This window comes from Quercus suber, unplaced genomic scaffold (assembly GCF_002906115.3).
Source record: "Quercus suber isolate HL8 unplaced genomic scaffold, Cork oak 2.0 scaffold_211, whole genome shotgun sequence".
NCBI lineage: Eukaryota > Viridiplantae > Streptophyta > Magnoliopsida > Fagales > Fagaceae > Quercus > Quercus suber.
Window position 1 is genome coordinate 547,428 of NW_027069669.1, and position 13,915 is coordinate 561,342.

The window sequence follows — 13,915 nt, forward strand, 5'->3', positions numbered from 1 at the left end:
TATGTACGACACAATTCTCTATGTATATCTGTGCCTGAGTAATTAAACAAAAGCTTCAACCATTTTGAGAGGTACATATAATGGCTCAGTGAGATGCTTTATGCGGCTCACAGAAGGGTCAGACTTGGTAATCAAAGTATGGGTCCCACAAAAAGGTTGAAATATTTAAGTGATAAGTGAAAACAGTGTCCAAACGGGTGGGGTAGTAAAAATTGGGGTATTTTAAGTGATGAGTGATAAATGAGTAGTGATGAGTGATGAAAATTGAGTGAGAAGTGATGAGTGACAAAAATTGAGTGAGAAGTAATAAGTGATAAAAAATAAAATTAAAATTAAAAAAACCAAATAGGGCCTTAGTGTTTGTTTCGTCAAAAAATGAAAGCTTTTTCCTAGTTATCAGAACCCACCAAATGCAAGTATAACTGCACAAATCAGCACCGACCACCCAAAAATTCAGATTGGGAGGGGAAAAAAAAAAAAAAAAGACCCCACAACAAAATAAACAACCACCATAAACATAGATCCGAAAAAACCGAACTTCAAAACCAGATCCCAACTCAACCCACCAAATATGAGCATTAAACTACTAAATTGGCACAAATCCAACCAAATTCACTCCACCACCCAAAAATCAGACCATGAGAGGCTGGCACTGCTGGTGGGAGGGGAAGGATGCAAGGGATAAGAAGAAGGTGGGGTTTGGGCAAGAGAGGAAGGCTGCGCGTGGATTAGGTAAGAGATGCTTACAAGTTAAATGTCTTACATTTATTTCTAGCGAAGAACATTATATGATTTTCTCTATTGGGTTTTACAATCAACTAAAAACATTTTCAACGTTCTACCAACATTTTGCAACAAAACATATACTGCAAAACGTTGAACGTTAGTGATTCTCTATTAGTAGCTATGCACACTCATCATAATCCATTTTCTAAACTCTGACTATTACTAGCAATTCCAAACCAGCACTCGATTAATGAAATATTATAGTAAAATCTGTAAGAATATGGAATGTCAAATTTGGAATATTTTCGTGAAATTCCTCTAGTTTTCAATTTAAGACAGCTAAATGCATTGCTGCTCAAAGAGAGAAATCCCATCAAGGAAGACAACTGCAACAAGTATCAATCCAAACTGCATTTTGCTATTTGTACCAATTAACATGGACAACACAAGCTCATTGACTTAATTCAATAGCAGATCTAATTTGTCGACTCCACTAAATCAACAAGAGGCTGTGTACTAAGTACATTTTTCAACCATCTAAACTGAATACCTCAGCAAATATTGAACATATCAATGTAACATTAACTAAAATACAAGACAATAACTAGCCTTCGTAGTCCCCCTGGGCAAACTTATTCTCTGAATAATAGACGGCCACTACTGAATTCCCACCAAATTTTCTTCCATTCAACCCAGTACGAGCTTTTGTAGAACCCTCAATGTCTGCATACTCCAAAAACACCTGATACGAATAGAGATCAGTATTCAGCAATCTTGAATTCAAGCAAATTAACTAAACAAGTTACAATATAGGTATGGGACAAATGCCAATGAGCTCAAGCTCAATGGCACTTCCTCTACCTACAGAAAGGGGACACAGGATTAAAATTAAGATCCATTGATTAAATTTTAGCTTTTGCTATCATTTTCCCAAAAAGAGAAACACTCTCACTATAACAAGTAATTATAAATAAAAATCCAACATGACCAGCTTTTTTGAAAATAAGCTATTTTTTATTATTTTGTCTCACTTTTGGCAAATAAGGTACCGAAAACTATGGGATACTAAACTAATCAAACTAACATGGGCCCAACTAAAAAATTTTGATTACTTCACAAATGTATGCTAATAATCTATAAATAAATTATAGTTGAAATTATATTATTTGAGTTATTTAGATAGAATGATTTTTTATAAACTTACAAAGATTCACCAACCTTGTACTGTTAAAATTTATATATAATTTCTACAACGAAATAGACTATTTACATTATCAATAAATTACAAACAATACTTTGATATCTCATTAAACTATTTACAAACTTACACAATCAAATATGAAGTTTATATAAATATATTTCTACCTGATCTAAAAATTTGATAAATAGAAAGAAAAAAAAAGTAGCAATACTTCATGACATCTAGGACTCCAAATAACAATAGATTTCTTATCCCATTGTAAAGATTCAACTACAGGAAGAAGGAAAATCCGAAAATGTAGGCAGGAAACTGAACAAACCTTCCCGACTCCAGGTGATGGTTCATCATTAGGTTGTGGGCGTGGGATGATGATATTTACCAGTGTACCTGCAAATCACATTAAAAATTCAAAATGCATAAAATTTATCAAAATATACAAAGGAACATCATGAGGTGAACAAAGAAAGAAGGTTATGGAGGCTTCTGTCTGTGTATATTAGGCCTGATTCTTTAAAGCAGAATGTGGGACTACAAAAAAGCTGTAAAACAGAAAGATATACCACAAAGAAAATCAATATATGTACATGCAAAGAACCTTAACAGGTGAAATTGATTAAATTTAAAACAAAGCCTGCCAATACATAATCACGAATTAGAACAAGGTTTTACCAAATTTTCCGCATTCCTCTCTCATGTCTTCCAAAATGTCTTGATAATCATCATCATCTTTGAGTTCATCGGGAGAAACCGCCTGAGTTAGACACACAACCTTGGTGGCCACTGCAGCGGCTGGTTGTAACATGAGCTTCTGCAAAACCAAGAGAATTAGTGGATGAACCTATAACCAAGATCCAAAATTAGAACTTCAAATTAACATAAAATATTACAGAAATACAAACACAACAAATTAGTAATTAGTTGCTAAATGAATGCATGTACGCACTGAGAAAAACCAAATTGACAAATAAGATTTAGATTTCACCTGCAATGCAATCTGCTGCTGTGCATGCAACAATACATTCTCTTGCTCGGGTTTAGGTTGATTAGCACCCTGGTTAGCACGTCTAACAGTAAGAGTTTTATCACCCATCTTAATTCCATTCAGAGCTGCACAAGCTATGTCCGTAACTGAAAGATCTTGGTAAACACAAAATGCATAGCCTTTTGAATTTCCCGTTTCTCTGTCTTTCACAAGATCAAAACCCCGAAGTGGCCCAAAAGTCTCTAACAACTCCCTGATCTGTGTTTCTGTGAAGTAATAGGGAAGCCCACCCACAAATATGCGATCAGGACCCTCAAGCCCACCTGCAGATCCTGGCGTTAACCCTACAGCTGCAAGGTTCAGATTGGGATTGGGCTGACTTGGACCAAGTGTTGCAGCAAGAGATGGGTTGTAGTCACTAGGTCTCCTCACCTTAACAGGAGCACCCTGGAGTAAAGAGAATGAATTAAAGAAGTCAATATCATAAAATAAATTAACTTCGCCCGTAATAGGTAGTAGTACACAGATATTAATCCTGATTTGACGTTGAACAAAGTTAAAATGAAATACCTCAAATATAATCCCATCCAAAGCCATTGCATTACTAGCCTCCTCAACAGATCTCATCTCCACGAAAGCGAACTTCTTTTCATGGTTTATGTAAACATTGACAACAGCATCTCCTGTACAAGAGAGAGAGAATCAAAAAAATAATCCAATAAAAAAGCAGGCAATGTATGCAAATTGAGATCAATCGTACAATGACATACCTGGACCAGCAGTGTTTCCTCCAATTGCAGCCATAACATGACTGAAAAATGTTGCAACAGACTGCAGTAGAAAAAGTTATGTCATTTCTATTGGGTAAGCAAAATCTTTATAAATGAAAACTAGGTGAATGTTGTCACTGGCGGTGAAAAGTAGGAGAGGACAGGGAAGGGATTATGAGTGATGAATTATAGATGATAGGAACAATGACAATCAAAGAGGTGGGCAAACCTGTTCATTTGCTGTAGGAGGAAGCCCACCAACATACACTCGCCGAGCATGCCTTGTGGCCTAAAACCAAATCATATTAGATGATATTATGAGCCAAATTTTGAGGTTAAAATATTTTTAAAAGAAAGAAAAGCATTTACTGCATAAGTGCTAACAAACCTGTTGAGTCATTGCCTGAACTGGCATAACAGGAAGAGCTCCAAATTGCTGCTTTCCAACAAAAGACATTATTAATAAAAATTAAAGCATCCTCATGAATATCTTTTACACGTGTGTGTGTGTGTGTGTGTGTGTGTGAGAGAGAGAGAGAGAGAGAGAGGGGAGGGGGTATACAGATTAATGAAATATTATAGTAAAATCTGTAAGAATATGGAATGTCAAATTTGGAATATTTTCGTGAAATTCCTCTAGTTTTCAATTTAAGACAGCTAAATGCATTGCTGCTCAAAGAGAGAAATCCCATCAAGGAAGACAACTGCAACAAGTATCAATCCAAACTGCATTTTGCTATTTGTACCAATTAACATGGACAACACAAGCTCATTGACTTAATTCAATAGCAGATCTAATTTGTCGACTCCACTAAATCAACAAGAGGCTGTGTACTAAGTACATTTTTCAACCATCTAAACTGAATACCTCAGCAAATATTGAACATATCAATGTAACATTAACTAAAATACAAGACAATAACTAGCCTTCGTAGTCCCCCTGGGCAAACTTATTCTCTGAATAATAGACGGCCACTACTGAATTCCCACCAAATTTTCTTCCATTCAACCCAGTACGAGCTTTTGTAGAACCCTCAATGTCTGCATACTCCAAAAACACCTGATACAAATAGAGATCAGTATTCAGCAATCTTGAATTCAAGCAAATTAACTAAACAAGTTACAATATAGGTATGGGACAAATGCCAATGAGCTCAAGCTCAATGGCACTTCCTCTAACTACAGAAAGGGGACACAGGATTAAAATTAAGATCCATTGATTAAATTTTAGCTTTTGCTATCATTTTCCCAAAAAGAGAAACACTCTCACTATAACAAGTAATTATAAATAAAAATCCAACATGACCAGCTTTTTTGAAAATAAGCTATTTTTTATTATTTTGTCTCACTTTTGGCAAATAAGGTACCGAAAACTATGGGATACTAAACTAATCAAACTAACATGGGCCCAACTAAAAAATTTTGATTACTTCACAAATTTATGCTAATAATCTATAAATAAATTATAGTTGAAATTATATTATTTGAGTTATTTAGATAGAATGATTTTTTATAAACTTACAAAGATTCACCAACCTTGTACTGTTAAAATTTATATATAATTTCTACAACGAAATAGACTATTTACATTATCAATAAATTACAAACAATACTTTGATATCTCATTAAACTATTTACAAACTTACACAATCAAATATGAAGTTTATATAAATATATTTCTACCTGATCTAAAAATTTGATAAATAGAAAGAAAAAAAAAGTAGCAATACTTCATGACATCTAGGACTCCAAATAACAATAGATTTCTTATCCCATTGTAAAGATTCAACTACAGGAAGAAGGAAAATCCGAAAATGTAGGCAGGAAACTGAACAAACCTTCCCGACTCCAGGTGATGGTTCATCATTAGGTTGTGGGCGTGGGATGATGATATTTACCAGTGTACCTGCAAATCACATTAAAAATTCAAAATGCATAAAATTTATCAAAATATACAAAGGAACATCATGAGGTGAACAAAGAAAGAAGGTTATGGAGGCTTCTGTCTGTGTATATTAGGCCTGATTCTTTAAAGCAGAATGTGGGACTACAAAAAAGCTGTAAAACAGAAAGATATACCACAAAGAAAATCAATATATGTACATGCAAAGAACCTTAACAGGTGAAATTGATTAAATTTAAAACAAAGCCTGCCAATACATAATCACGAATTAGAACAAGGTTTTACCAAATTTTCCGCATTCCTCTCTCATGTCTTCCAAAATGTCTTGATAATCATCATCATCTTTGAGTTCATCGGGAGAAACCGCCTGAGTTAGACACACAACCTTGGTGGCCACTGCAGCGGCTGGTTGTAACATGAGCTTCTGCAAAACCAAGAGAATTAGTGGATGAACCTATAACCAAGATCCAAAATTAGAACTTCAAATTAACATAAAATATTACAGAAATACAAACACAACAAATTAGTAATTAGTTGCTAAATGAATGCATGTACGCACTGAGAAAAACCAAATTGACAAATAAGATTTAGATTTCACCTGCAATGCAATCTGCTGCTGTGCATGCAACAATACATTCTCTTGCTCGGGTTTAGGTTGATTAGCACCCTGGTTAGCACGTCTAACAGTAAGAGTTTTATCACCCATCTTAATTCCATTCAGAGCTGCACAAGCTATGTCCGTAACTGAAAGATCTTGGTAAACACAAAATGCATAGCCTTTTGAATTTCCCGTTTCTCTGTCTTTCACAAGATCAAAACCCCGAAGTGGCCCAAAAGTCTCTAACAACTCCCTGATCTGTGTTTCTGTGAAGTAATAGGGAAGCCCACCCACAAATATGCGATCAGGACCCTCAAGCCCACCTGCAGATCCTGGCGTTAACCCTACAGCTGCAAGGTTCAGATTGGGATTGGGCTGACTTGGACCAAGTGTTGCAGCAAGAGATGGGTTGTAGTCACTAGGTCTCCTCACCTTAACAGGAGCACCCTGGAGTAAAGAGAATGAATTAAAGAAGTCAATATCATAAAATAAATTAACTTCGCCCGTAATAGGTAGTAGTACACAGATATTAATCCTGATTTGACGTTGAACAAAGTTAAAATGAAATACCTCAAATATAATCCCATCCAAAGCCATTGCATTACTAGCCTCCTCAACAGATCTCATCTCCACGAAAGCGAACTTCTTTTCATGGTTTATGTAAACATTGACAACAGCATCTCCTGTACAAGAGAGAGAGAATCAAAAAAATAATCCAATAAAAAAGCAGGCAATGTATGCAAATTGAGATCAATCGTACAATGACATACCTGGACCAGCAGTGTTTCCTCCAATTGCAGCCATAACATGACTGAAAAATGTTGCAACAGACTGCAGTAGAAAAAGTTATGTCATTTCTATTGGGTAAGCAAAATCTTTATAAATGAAAACTAGGTGAATGTTGTCACTGGCGGTGAAAAGTAGGAGAGGACAGGGAAGGGATTATGAGTGATGAATTATAGATGATAGGAACAATGACAATCAAAGAGGTGGGCAAACCTGTTCATTTGCTGTAGGAGGAAGCCCACCAACATACACTCGCCGAGCATGCCTTGTGGCCTAAAACCAAATCATATTAGATGATATTATGAGCCAAATTTTGAGGTTAAAATATTTTTAAAAGAAAGAAAAGCATTTACTGCATAAGTGCTAACAAACCTGTTGAGTCATTGCCTGAACTGGCATAACAGGAAGAGCTCCAAATTGCTGCTTTCCAACAAAAGACATTATTAATAAAAATTAAAGCATCCTCATGAATATCTTTTACACGTGTGTGTGTGTGTGTGTGTGTGTGTGAGAGAGAGAGAGAGAGAGAGAGGGGAGGGGGTATACCTGACCAGTTGCTATAGGAAACATGTTTGGAAACATTCCGGGAAGAGTCGGAGTAGCCCCTGCAATCTGACCTGCAAAAGAAATTATACTGCTACTCAGAAAACAATAATAATACAACCTCTTACATTTATACGTTGCAAAATGACTCTTATCAAGAGTACTCTCCCCATTAAATTAAGTACAACCTAACCTCTTTCAATAATGTTTATCAAAGGAGATGAAAGGAATACATTATATACAAGTTCTGGAGGTAATATTTGTAAGACTACCAAAACAGGCAATAGTTCCCGGTTGAAGACGAACAAGACCCATCAAACCGGTGCATTGTTTCCTCCTTGTACATAAAAGCTACAGAAGTCGGCTCACGCCCATTGTCAGCACAGTGGGGCAAGTAGCCCAACATTGCCTTCTTACAACAAAAGACAAGACATAGAAACAAAAAAAACAAACACCAAACACAACAAAAAACCAGAAACATCTCTCAGTTCCGATTCCAGAATTATGTCACCAATTAAAAAACAAAAAAGTACAGTCCTTCCATAGACCACAGCTTTGAAAAGCTATATGTGCAAATGAAAGAGCAAAATATAGCTTACCAAATGACACCATGTAATTTGATACGAACTTTCCACACTATATCCAAAAAAGAAAAAGAAGGCAGTTAAGAAGATTATAACAATCTTAATTACATAAGAGGGTATATTTACCTGTTACAGCAGCTGCACCAGATAACAATGCAGAAGCAGGAGGCGCCATATCAAAACCACTAATCCTTTTGCTGCAAATAAATACTGTCAGCATACCAAGAACATAACCAATATACACATGTCAAATTCATTTAAGCACTAGATCAATGCATCAGACTTAGAGAAACATCACAAACTAAACTACAAATGATAATGGTAACATCACCTAATAAACCAAATACATTCAAACAAACAGAGGCACACATAAGTCAAGATCTTTGCGGCTCAGTGGCAGTACCCAGTAGCCCCATGGGAAGAAATTGGTTTGAATCCCCCTCCACCACTTGTTGTAATTAAAAAAAAAAAAAAAAAGGCACACATTAAAGAAGAGCCTGAAACAACAAACAGCATACCTAACATTTTGTGTACCTTACACCTGGACAAGGTTCTACACAATGGTCAGGACTTTGGCCATTCATTAGTATTCTACAACCAAAGATAGTGCCCATAGCGACCATGGTTTAGTGTGCATTTACGCTCACAAAAAATAAACGATACAGAAATATCAAACCCTAAAAAATAAACTCTACAAATGACAAATCAAACAGAATAATGTATTTTTAATACATTGGATGCATTCAAAAAACTCAGAAACTACCAGCTAATGTTACACAACAAGTTGGCCAAGCTCTTTTAAAATACAAATGTCAACCAGAGATTAAAATGTCACCACTAGTACTACAAGGCTCCTACTAATAGAAGGTTGACACAACTGATTATAATAGGTCTCAACATGACCTATATAGCAAAATAATGATAGAATGGCTTGGATAAACTGCCATAAATAAATACCAATTTTAAAAAAGAGAAACCCATTGGCAAAAGTTCAATAATTAACTCAATTAAAAAAATAAAAAATAAAAACTCAAAAGTAGACATTAGTTTCAGAAAATAAAGTCAACAAATATCATGACACTGGTTTAAAGAAAGCCAGTTTTATCTCAGATTGACTACTTAATATCACACATAACCTACCTCTTTGACCGTGACCGAGACCGTGACCTTGATCTATGCTCTGATCTACCCTTTGAACGAGAGCGAGACTTCCGCTTGCTCCTCTCCTCTCTGTCTCTATCAAAATCCCTTCGTCTGTAAATAAAATCAAGCAATAAATAACCATCAACTAAAGAACCAAAAGTCCCAAACACACTTTGAAAATATCCGAACGCACAAGATTGAGCACCAGAGCCACTCAATCTTGTTCGCTAATTTATATGGATGTAGAATCAACTATCAAGGATTTCCAATATACCACACATTGTAATCAAAAGCGAGCTAGGCACTTGCCTAGGAGCCCGGGTGAGGTGAGGTGCTCGCCTTTAGAGCCTAGGCGAACAAGGCAACCGCCTTAAGCAATGAAAAGGCGCTAATGCTAGATCCTCAATTTCTATTACTATTTTTTAATTTAATGTTTTAATCTATGATTAGATTATTAATTTAATAAAAGAACATGTTATAGAAGTTATTGTTAGATAAACTAATTTACAAAAGTTTGTTGTAAAACTCATTATTAAATTAATGAATTTATAGTAGAAGCTTGTTGTAAAACCCATTGTTAGAAGAACTTATAGAGCCTAAACCATTTTAATTCTATTTTGAAATCATTTGATTGACCTAATTTCTTCATGCAACACATTTAAAAACAATTCATTATCATATTTCAATACACTAGGTACATATGGTTTAACCATAAGTTCTATACGTAACAAATATTTTTAGAATTTAGTGCCTTGCTTTTCTCAGGCTAGCACCTTTTTTTCCGCCTCACACCTCAGGTGATACAAGGCCTAGATGCCTTAAGGTCACCCTTCACCTTTGACTACCTTAGTACCACAATCCACAAGTGAATTACAGCCTCAACTCCTAGCAGGCATAAGAAAAATATAGCACAAATGCATCATTTTGTATATTACCTGTCATAGTCCCGGCCACCTCGATAATAATCATCATCATCTCTATCCCGGCCACGTTCCCTTCTTTCACTACGATCCCGATCCCTGTGGCGATCTCTATGATGACGGTCCCGGTCCCGGTCCCGGTCTCTATCCCTTTCCCTATCTCTATCCCTGTCCTTGCTTCTCTCCCTATCCTTGTCTCTATCCCTCTCCCGATCACGGTCCCGATCTCTATCCCTGTCCCTCTCCTTATCGCGCCCTTTTTCTCTATCCTTCTCCCTGCTTTTGGAAGACTCTCTTTCATAATCACGAGAACCATGCTGCAAGCAATCAGTTTCATTAGCAATTCCCATTTCCAACAAAAAAATGTTAACAAGCAAAAGAAGAATGTAGAACAAGTGCAATTAAGAGTATTTATAGATCCAATAATTAGTACAAAACCTTGAGGGAAACAATAAATATTAACCCAAAATGTGGAAACTACGCCTTAAGTCCATGCATTAAAAGGTACTCTCAAGCATATCTCGACATGCATAGAATAAATAGTTACGTAACACGGTAACTGCTTCAAGATACTGTAGATGATCAGAAGGGTATGCTGTACTTGTAAAAGAAGAGCCTGAAACAACAAACAGCATACCTAACATTTTGTGTACCTTACACCTGGACAAGGTTCTACACAATGGTCAGGACTTTGGCCATTCATTAGTATTCTACAACCAAAGATAGTGCCCATAGCGACCATGGTTTAGTGTGCATTTACGCTCACAAAAAATAAACGATACAGAAATATCAAACCCTAAAAAATAAACTCTACAAATGACAAATCAAACAGAATAATGTATTTTTAATACATTGGATGCATTCAAAAAACTCAGAAACTACCAGCTAATGTTACACAACAAGTTGGCCAAGCTCTTTTAAAATACAAATGTCAACCAGAGATTAAAATGTCACCACTAGTACTACAAGGCTCCTACTAATAGAAGGTTGACACAACTGATTATAATAGGTCTCAACATGACCTATATAGCAAAATAATGATAGAATGGCTTGGATAAACTGCCATAAATAAATACCAATTTTAAAAAAGAGAAACCCATTGGCAAAAGTTCAATAATTAACTCAATTAAAAAAATAAAAAATAAAAACTCAAAAGTAGACATTAGTTTCAGAAAATAAAGTCAACAAATATCATGACACTGGTTTAAAGAAAGCCAGTTTTATCTCAGATTGACTACTTAATATCACACATAACCTACCTCTTTGACCGTGACCGAGAACGTGACCTTGATCTGTGCTCTGATCTACCCTTTGAACGAGAGCGAGACTTCCGCTTGCTCCTCTCCTCTCTGTCTCTATCAAAATCCCTTCGTCTGTAAATAAAATCAAGCAATAAATAACCATCAACTAAAGAACCAAAAGTCCCAAACACACTTTGAAAATATCCGAACGCACAAGATTGAGCACCAGAGCCACTCAATCTTGTTCGCTAATTTATAGGGATGTAGAATCAACTATCAAGGATTTCCAATATACCACACATTGTAATCAAAAGCGAGCTAGGCACTTGCCTAGGAGCCCGGGTGAGGTGAGGTGCTCGCCTTTAGAGCCTAGGCGAACAAGGCAACCGCCTTAAGCAATGAAAAGGCGCTAATGCTAGATCCTCAATTTCTATTACTATTTTTTAATTTAATGTTTTAATCTATGATTAGATTATTAATTTAATAAAAGAACATGTTATAGAAGTTATTGTTAGATAAACTAATTTACAAAAGTTTGTTGTAAAACTCATTATTAAATTAATGAATTTATAGTAGAAGCTTGTTGTAAAACCCATTGTTAGAAGAACTTATAGAGCCTAAACCATTTTAATTCTATTTTGAAATCATTTGATTGACCTAATTTCTTCATGCAACACATTTAAAAACAATTCATTATCATATTTCAATACACTAGGTACATATGGTTTAACCATAAGTTCTATACGTAACAAATATTTTTAGAATTTAGTGCCTTGCTTTTCTCAGGCTAGCACCTTTTTTTCCGCCTCACACCTCAGGTGATACAAGGCCTAGATGCCTTAAGGTCACCCTTCACCTTTGACTACCTTAGTACCACAATCCACAAGTGAATTACAGCCTCAACTCCTAGCAGGCATAAGAAAAATATAGCACAAATGCATCATTTTGTATATTACCTGTCATAGTCCCGGCCACCTCGATAATAATCATCATCATCTCTATCCCGGCCACGTTCCCTTCTTTCACTACGATCCCGATCCCTGTGGCGATCTCTATGATGACGGTCCCGGTCCCGGTCCCGGTCTCTATCCCTTTCCCTATCTCTATCCCTGTCCTTGCTTCTCTCCCTATCCTTGTCTCTATCCCTCTCCCGATCACGGTCCCGATCTCTATCCCTGTCCCTCTCCTTATCGCGCCCTTTTTCTCTATCCTTCTCCCTGCTTTTGGAAGACTCTCTTTCATAATCACGAGAACCATGCTGCAAGCAATCAGTTTCATTAGCAATTCCCATTTCCAACAAAAAAATGTTAACAAGCAAAAGAAGAATGTAGAACAAGTGCAATTAAGAGTATTTATAGATCCAATAATTAGTACAAAACCTTGAGGGAAACAATAAATATTAACCCAAAATGTGGAAACTACGCCTTAAGTCCATGCATTAAAAGGTACTCTCAAGCATATCTCGACATGCATAGAATAAATAGTTACGTAACACGGTAACTGCTTCAAGATACTGTAGATGATCAGAAGGGTATGCTGTACTTGTATCCAAAAGGAAAATGAACAAGCAAGCACTGAAGCCCACAATTTAAACAAAATGTAGAGAAATTCTAACTTGCAGCAATTAAAACATTAACAATAAACAAAACTAAACCCCTAAATCATCACACATGTCCCCAATCTTTCAATTTCGAAAGAACGAATAGAAAAATTACAACAATACAATAGATTCAAAATGCAAAGTTTTTTGTAGTTGAAAAACAAACTGATAAAAAAAGAAGCCTATAATACACTTTAGACCCCTCTGAAGATCATATAAGTAACAAAACCCATAAAACTCATTACCAAAAAAAAAAAATCATATCCACTATATATTTAGAAAATTATTCCAATTGAAATCAATGTGCCATGGCTCTCTTATACTTAAAAATAAAACCCTAAATTCATCTTGAACCACAAAATCCTACCTTCTATTACAAGTCAAAGGAGCAAATGAATAATTCATCATCAAGACGAAGAGAACAATTTCAAATCCAGCAAAAACCCTAAATCAATCTCTTCCATTCAGAAACCCTAAATTGAACTCCAAATTAACCTTACCCTTAAAAATACCTAACGATTCAAGATCTTTCACCGAAGAACTAGCTAACTCTTCGAATCGATCTCATACACATGAATTAAAAACCAAACTCGATGGAATATTGATTTATACCTGAGACTTGGTGTCGCTGTGATCTTCAGGACCACCATGGCTGCTACCACGAGGTTGAGGAGAGGAGCCACCGCCATAATTGTCGGCGTCCTCGCCGTTTCCTTCGTACCTTCCTTCGTAATCAGACATCTTCACTTTGGTTGTTCTCTCTCTCTCTCTCTCTCTCTCTCTCTCTCTCTCTCTATAGCTTCGCGTTTGTTTCTCGAGAAATTGGTGTGCGAAAATTGAAAACGAGACGGACTGAGATGGAAATTCTAGGGCTCAAGGGGTGGGTTTATATAATAGAGCTCATAGATAAGTTTGTGG

The 13,915-nt window shown here is 36.0% G+C and overlaps 2 protein-coding genes across 8 annotated transcripts; both read right to left on the reverse strand.

Annotated features, from left to right (window-relative positions):
• Positions 1–1,120: 1,120 nt before the first annotated feature.
• LOC136070110 (splicing factor U2af large subunit B-like) lies at positions 1,121–4,175 on the reverse strand. Of its 2 annotated transcripts, XM_065779515.1 has the most exons (8): positions 4,068–4,174; positions 3,909–3,968; positions 3,680–3,740; positions 3,480–3,592; positions 2,910–3,356; positions 2,597–2,735; positions 2,247–2,314; positions 1,121–1,468 (listed from the first exon to the last, which is right to left on the reverse strand). In XM_065779515.1, the coding sequence occupies exons 1-8, from the start codon at positions 4,134–4,136 to the stop codon at positions 1,331–1,333; spliced, it is 1,095 nt and encodes a 364-aa protein (XP_065635587.1). In that variant the 5' UTR covers positions 4,137–4,174; the 3' UTR covers positions 1,121–1,330. The 2 variants fall into 2 exon arrangements, with proteins under 2 accessions (XP_065635587.1, XP_065635588.1); XM_065779516.1 differs by lacking the exons at positions 1,121–1,468; positions 2,247–2,314 and adding an exon at positions 2,330–2,466 and having other exon boundaries at positions 4,068–4,175.
• Positions 4,176–4,391: 216 nt separating this feature from the next.
• Positions 4,392–13,915, reverse strand: LOC112005126 (splicing factor U2af large subunit B). Of its 6 annotated transcripts, XM_024037375.2 has the most exons (13): positions 13,610–13,912; positions 12,354–12,655; positions 11,416–11,529; positions 8,220–8,290; positions 7,513–7,583; positions 7,339–7,386; positions 7,180–7,239; positions 6,951–7,011; positions 6,751–6,863; positions 6,181–6,627; positions 5,868–6,006; positions 5,518–5,585; positions 4,392–4,739 (listed from the first exon to the last, which is right to left on the reverse strand). In XM_024037375.2, exons 1-13 carry the CDS (start codon positions 13,736–13,738, stop codon positions 4,602–4,604), a joined length of 1,761 nt encoding a protein of 586 aa, XP_023893143.1. In that variant the 5' UTR covers positions 13,739–13,912; the 3' UTR covers positions 4,392–4,601. The 6 variants fall into 6 exon arrangements, with proteins under 6 accessions (XP_023893143.1, XP_065635589.1, XP_065635594.1 ...); XM_065779517.1 differs by lacking the exons at positions 11,416–11,529; positions 12,354–12,655; positions 13,610–13,912 and adding exons at positions 9,234–9,347; positions 10,172–10,521; XM_065779519.1 differs by lacking the exons at positions 4,392–4,739; positions 5,518–5,585 and adding an exon at positions 5,601–5,737 and having other exon boundaries at positions 13,610–13,915.

Coding starts and splice junctions, on each gene's coding strand:
- LOC112005126 (XM_024037375.2), bottom strand. CDS start 13,738: ATGTCTGATTACGAAGGAAGGTACGAAGGAAACGGCGAGGACGCCGAC. Junction 6,864..6,950: donor AGGAAACACTGCTGGTCCAG/GTATGTCATTGT, acceptor TCTCTTGTACAG/GAGATGCTGTTGTCAATGTT. Junction 4,740..5,517: donor CATCACCTGGAGTCGGGAAG/GTTTGTTCAGTT, acceptor TATTTGTATCAG/GTGTTTTTGGAGTATGCAGA.
- LOC136070110 (XM_065779515.1), bottom strand. CDS start 4,136: ATGTCTTTTGTTGGAAAGCAGCAATTTGGAGCTCTTCCTGTTATGCCA. Junction 3,593..3,679: donor AGGAAACACTGCTGGTCCAG/GTATGTCATTGT, acceptor TCTCTTGTACAG/GAGATGCTGTTGTCAATGTT. Junction 2,315..2,596: donor AGAGGAATGCGGAAAATTTG/GTAAAACCTTGT, acceptor TGTGATTTGCAG/GTACACTGGTAAATATCATC.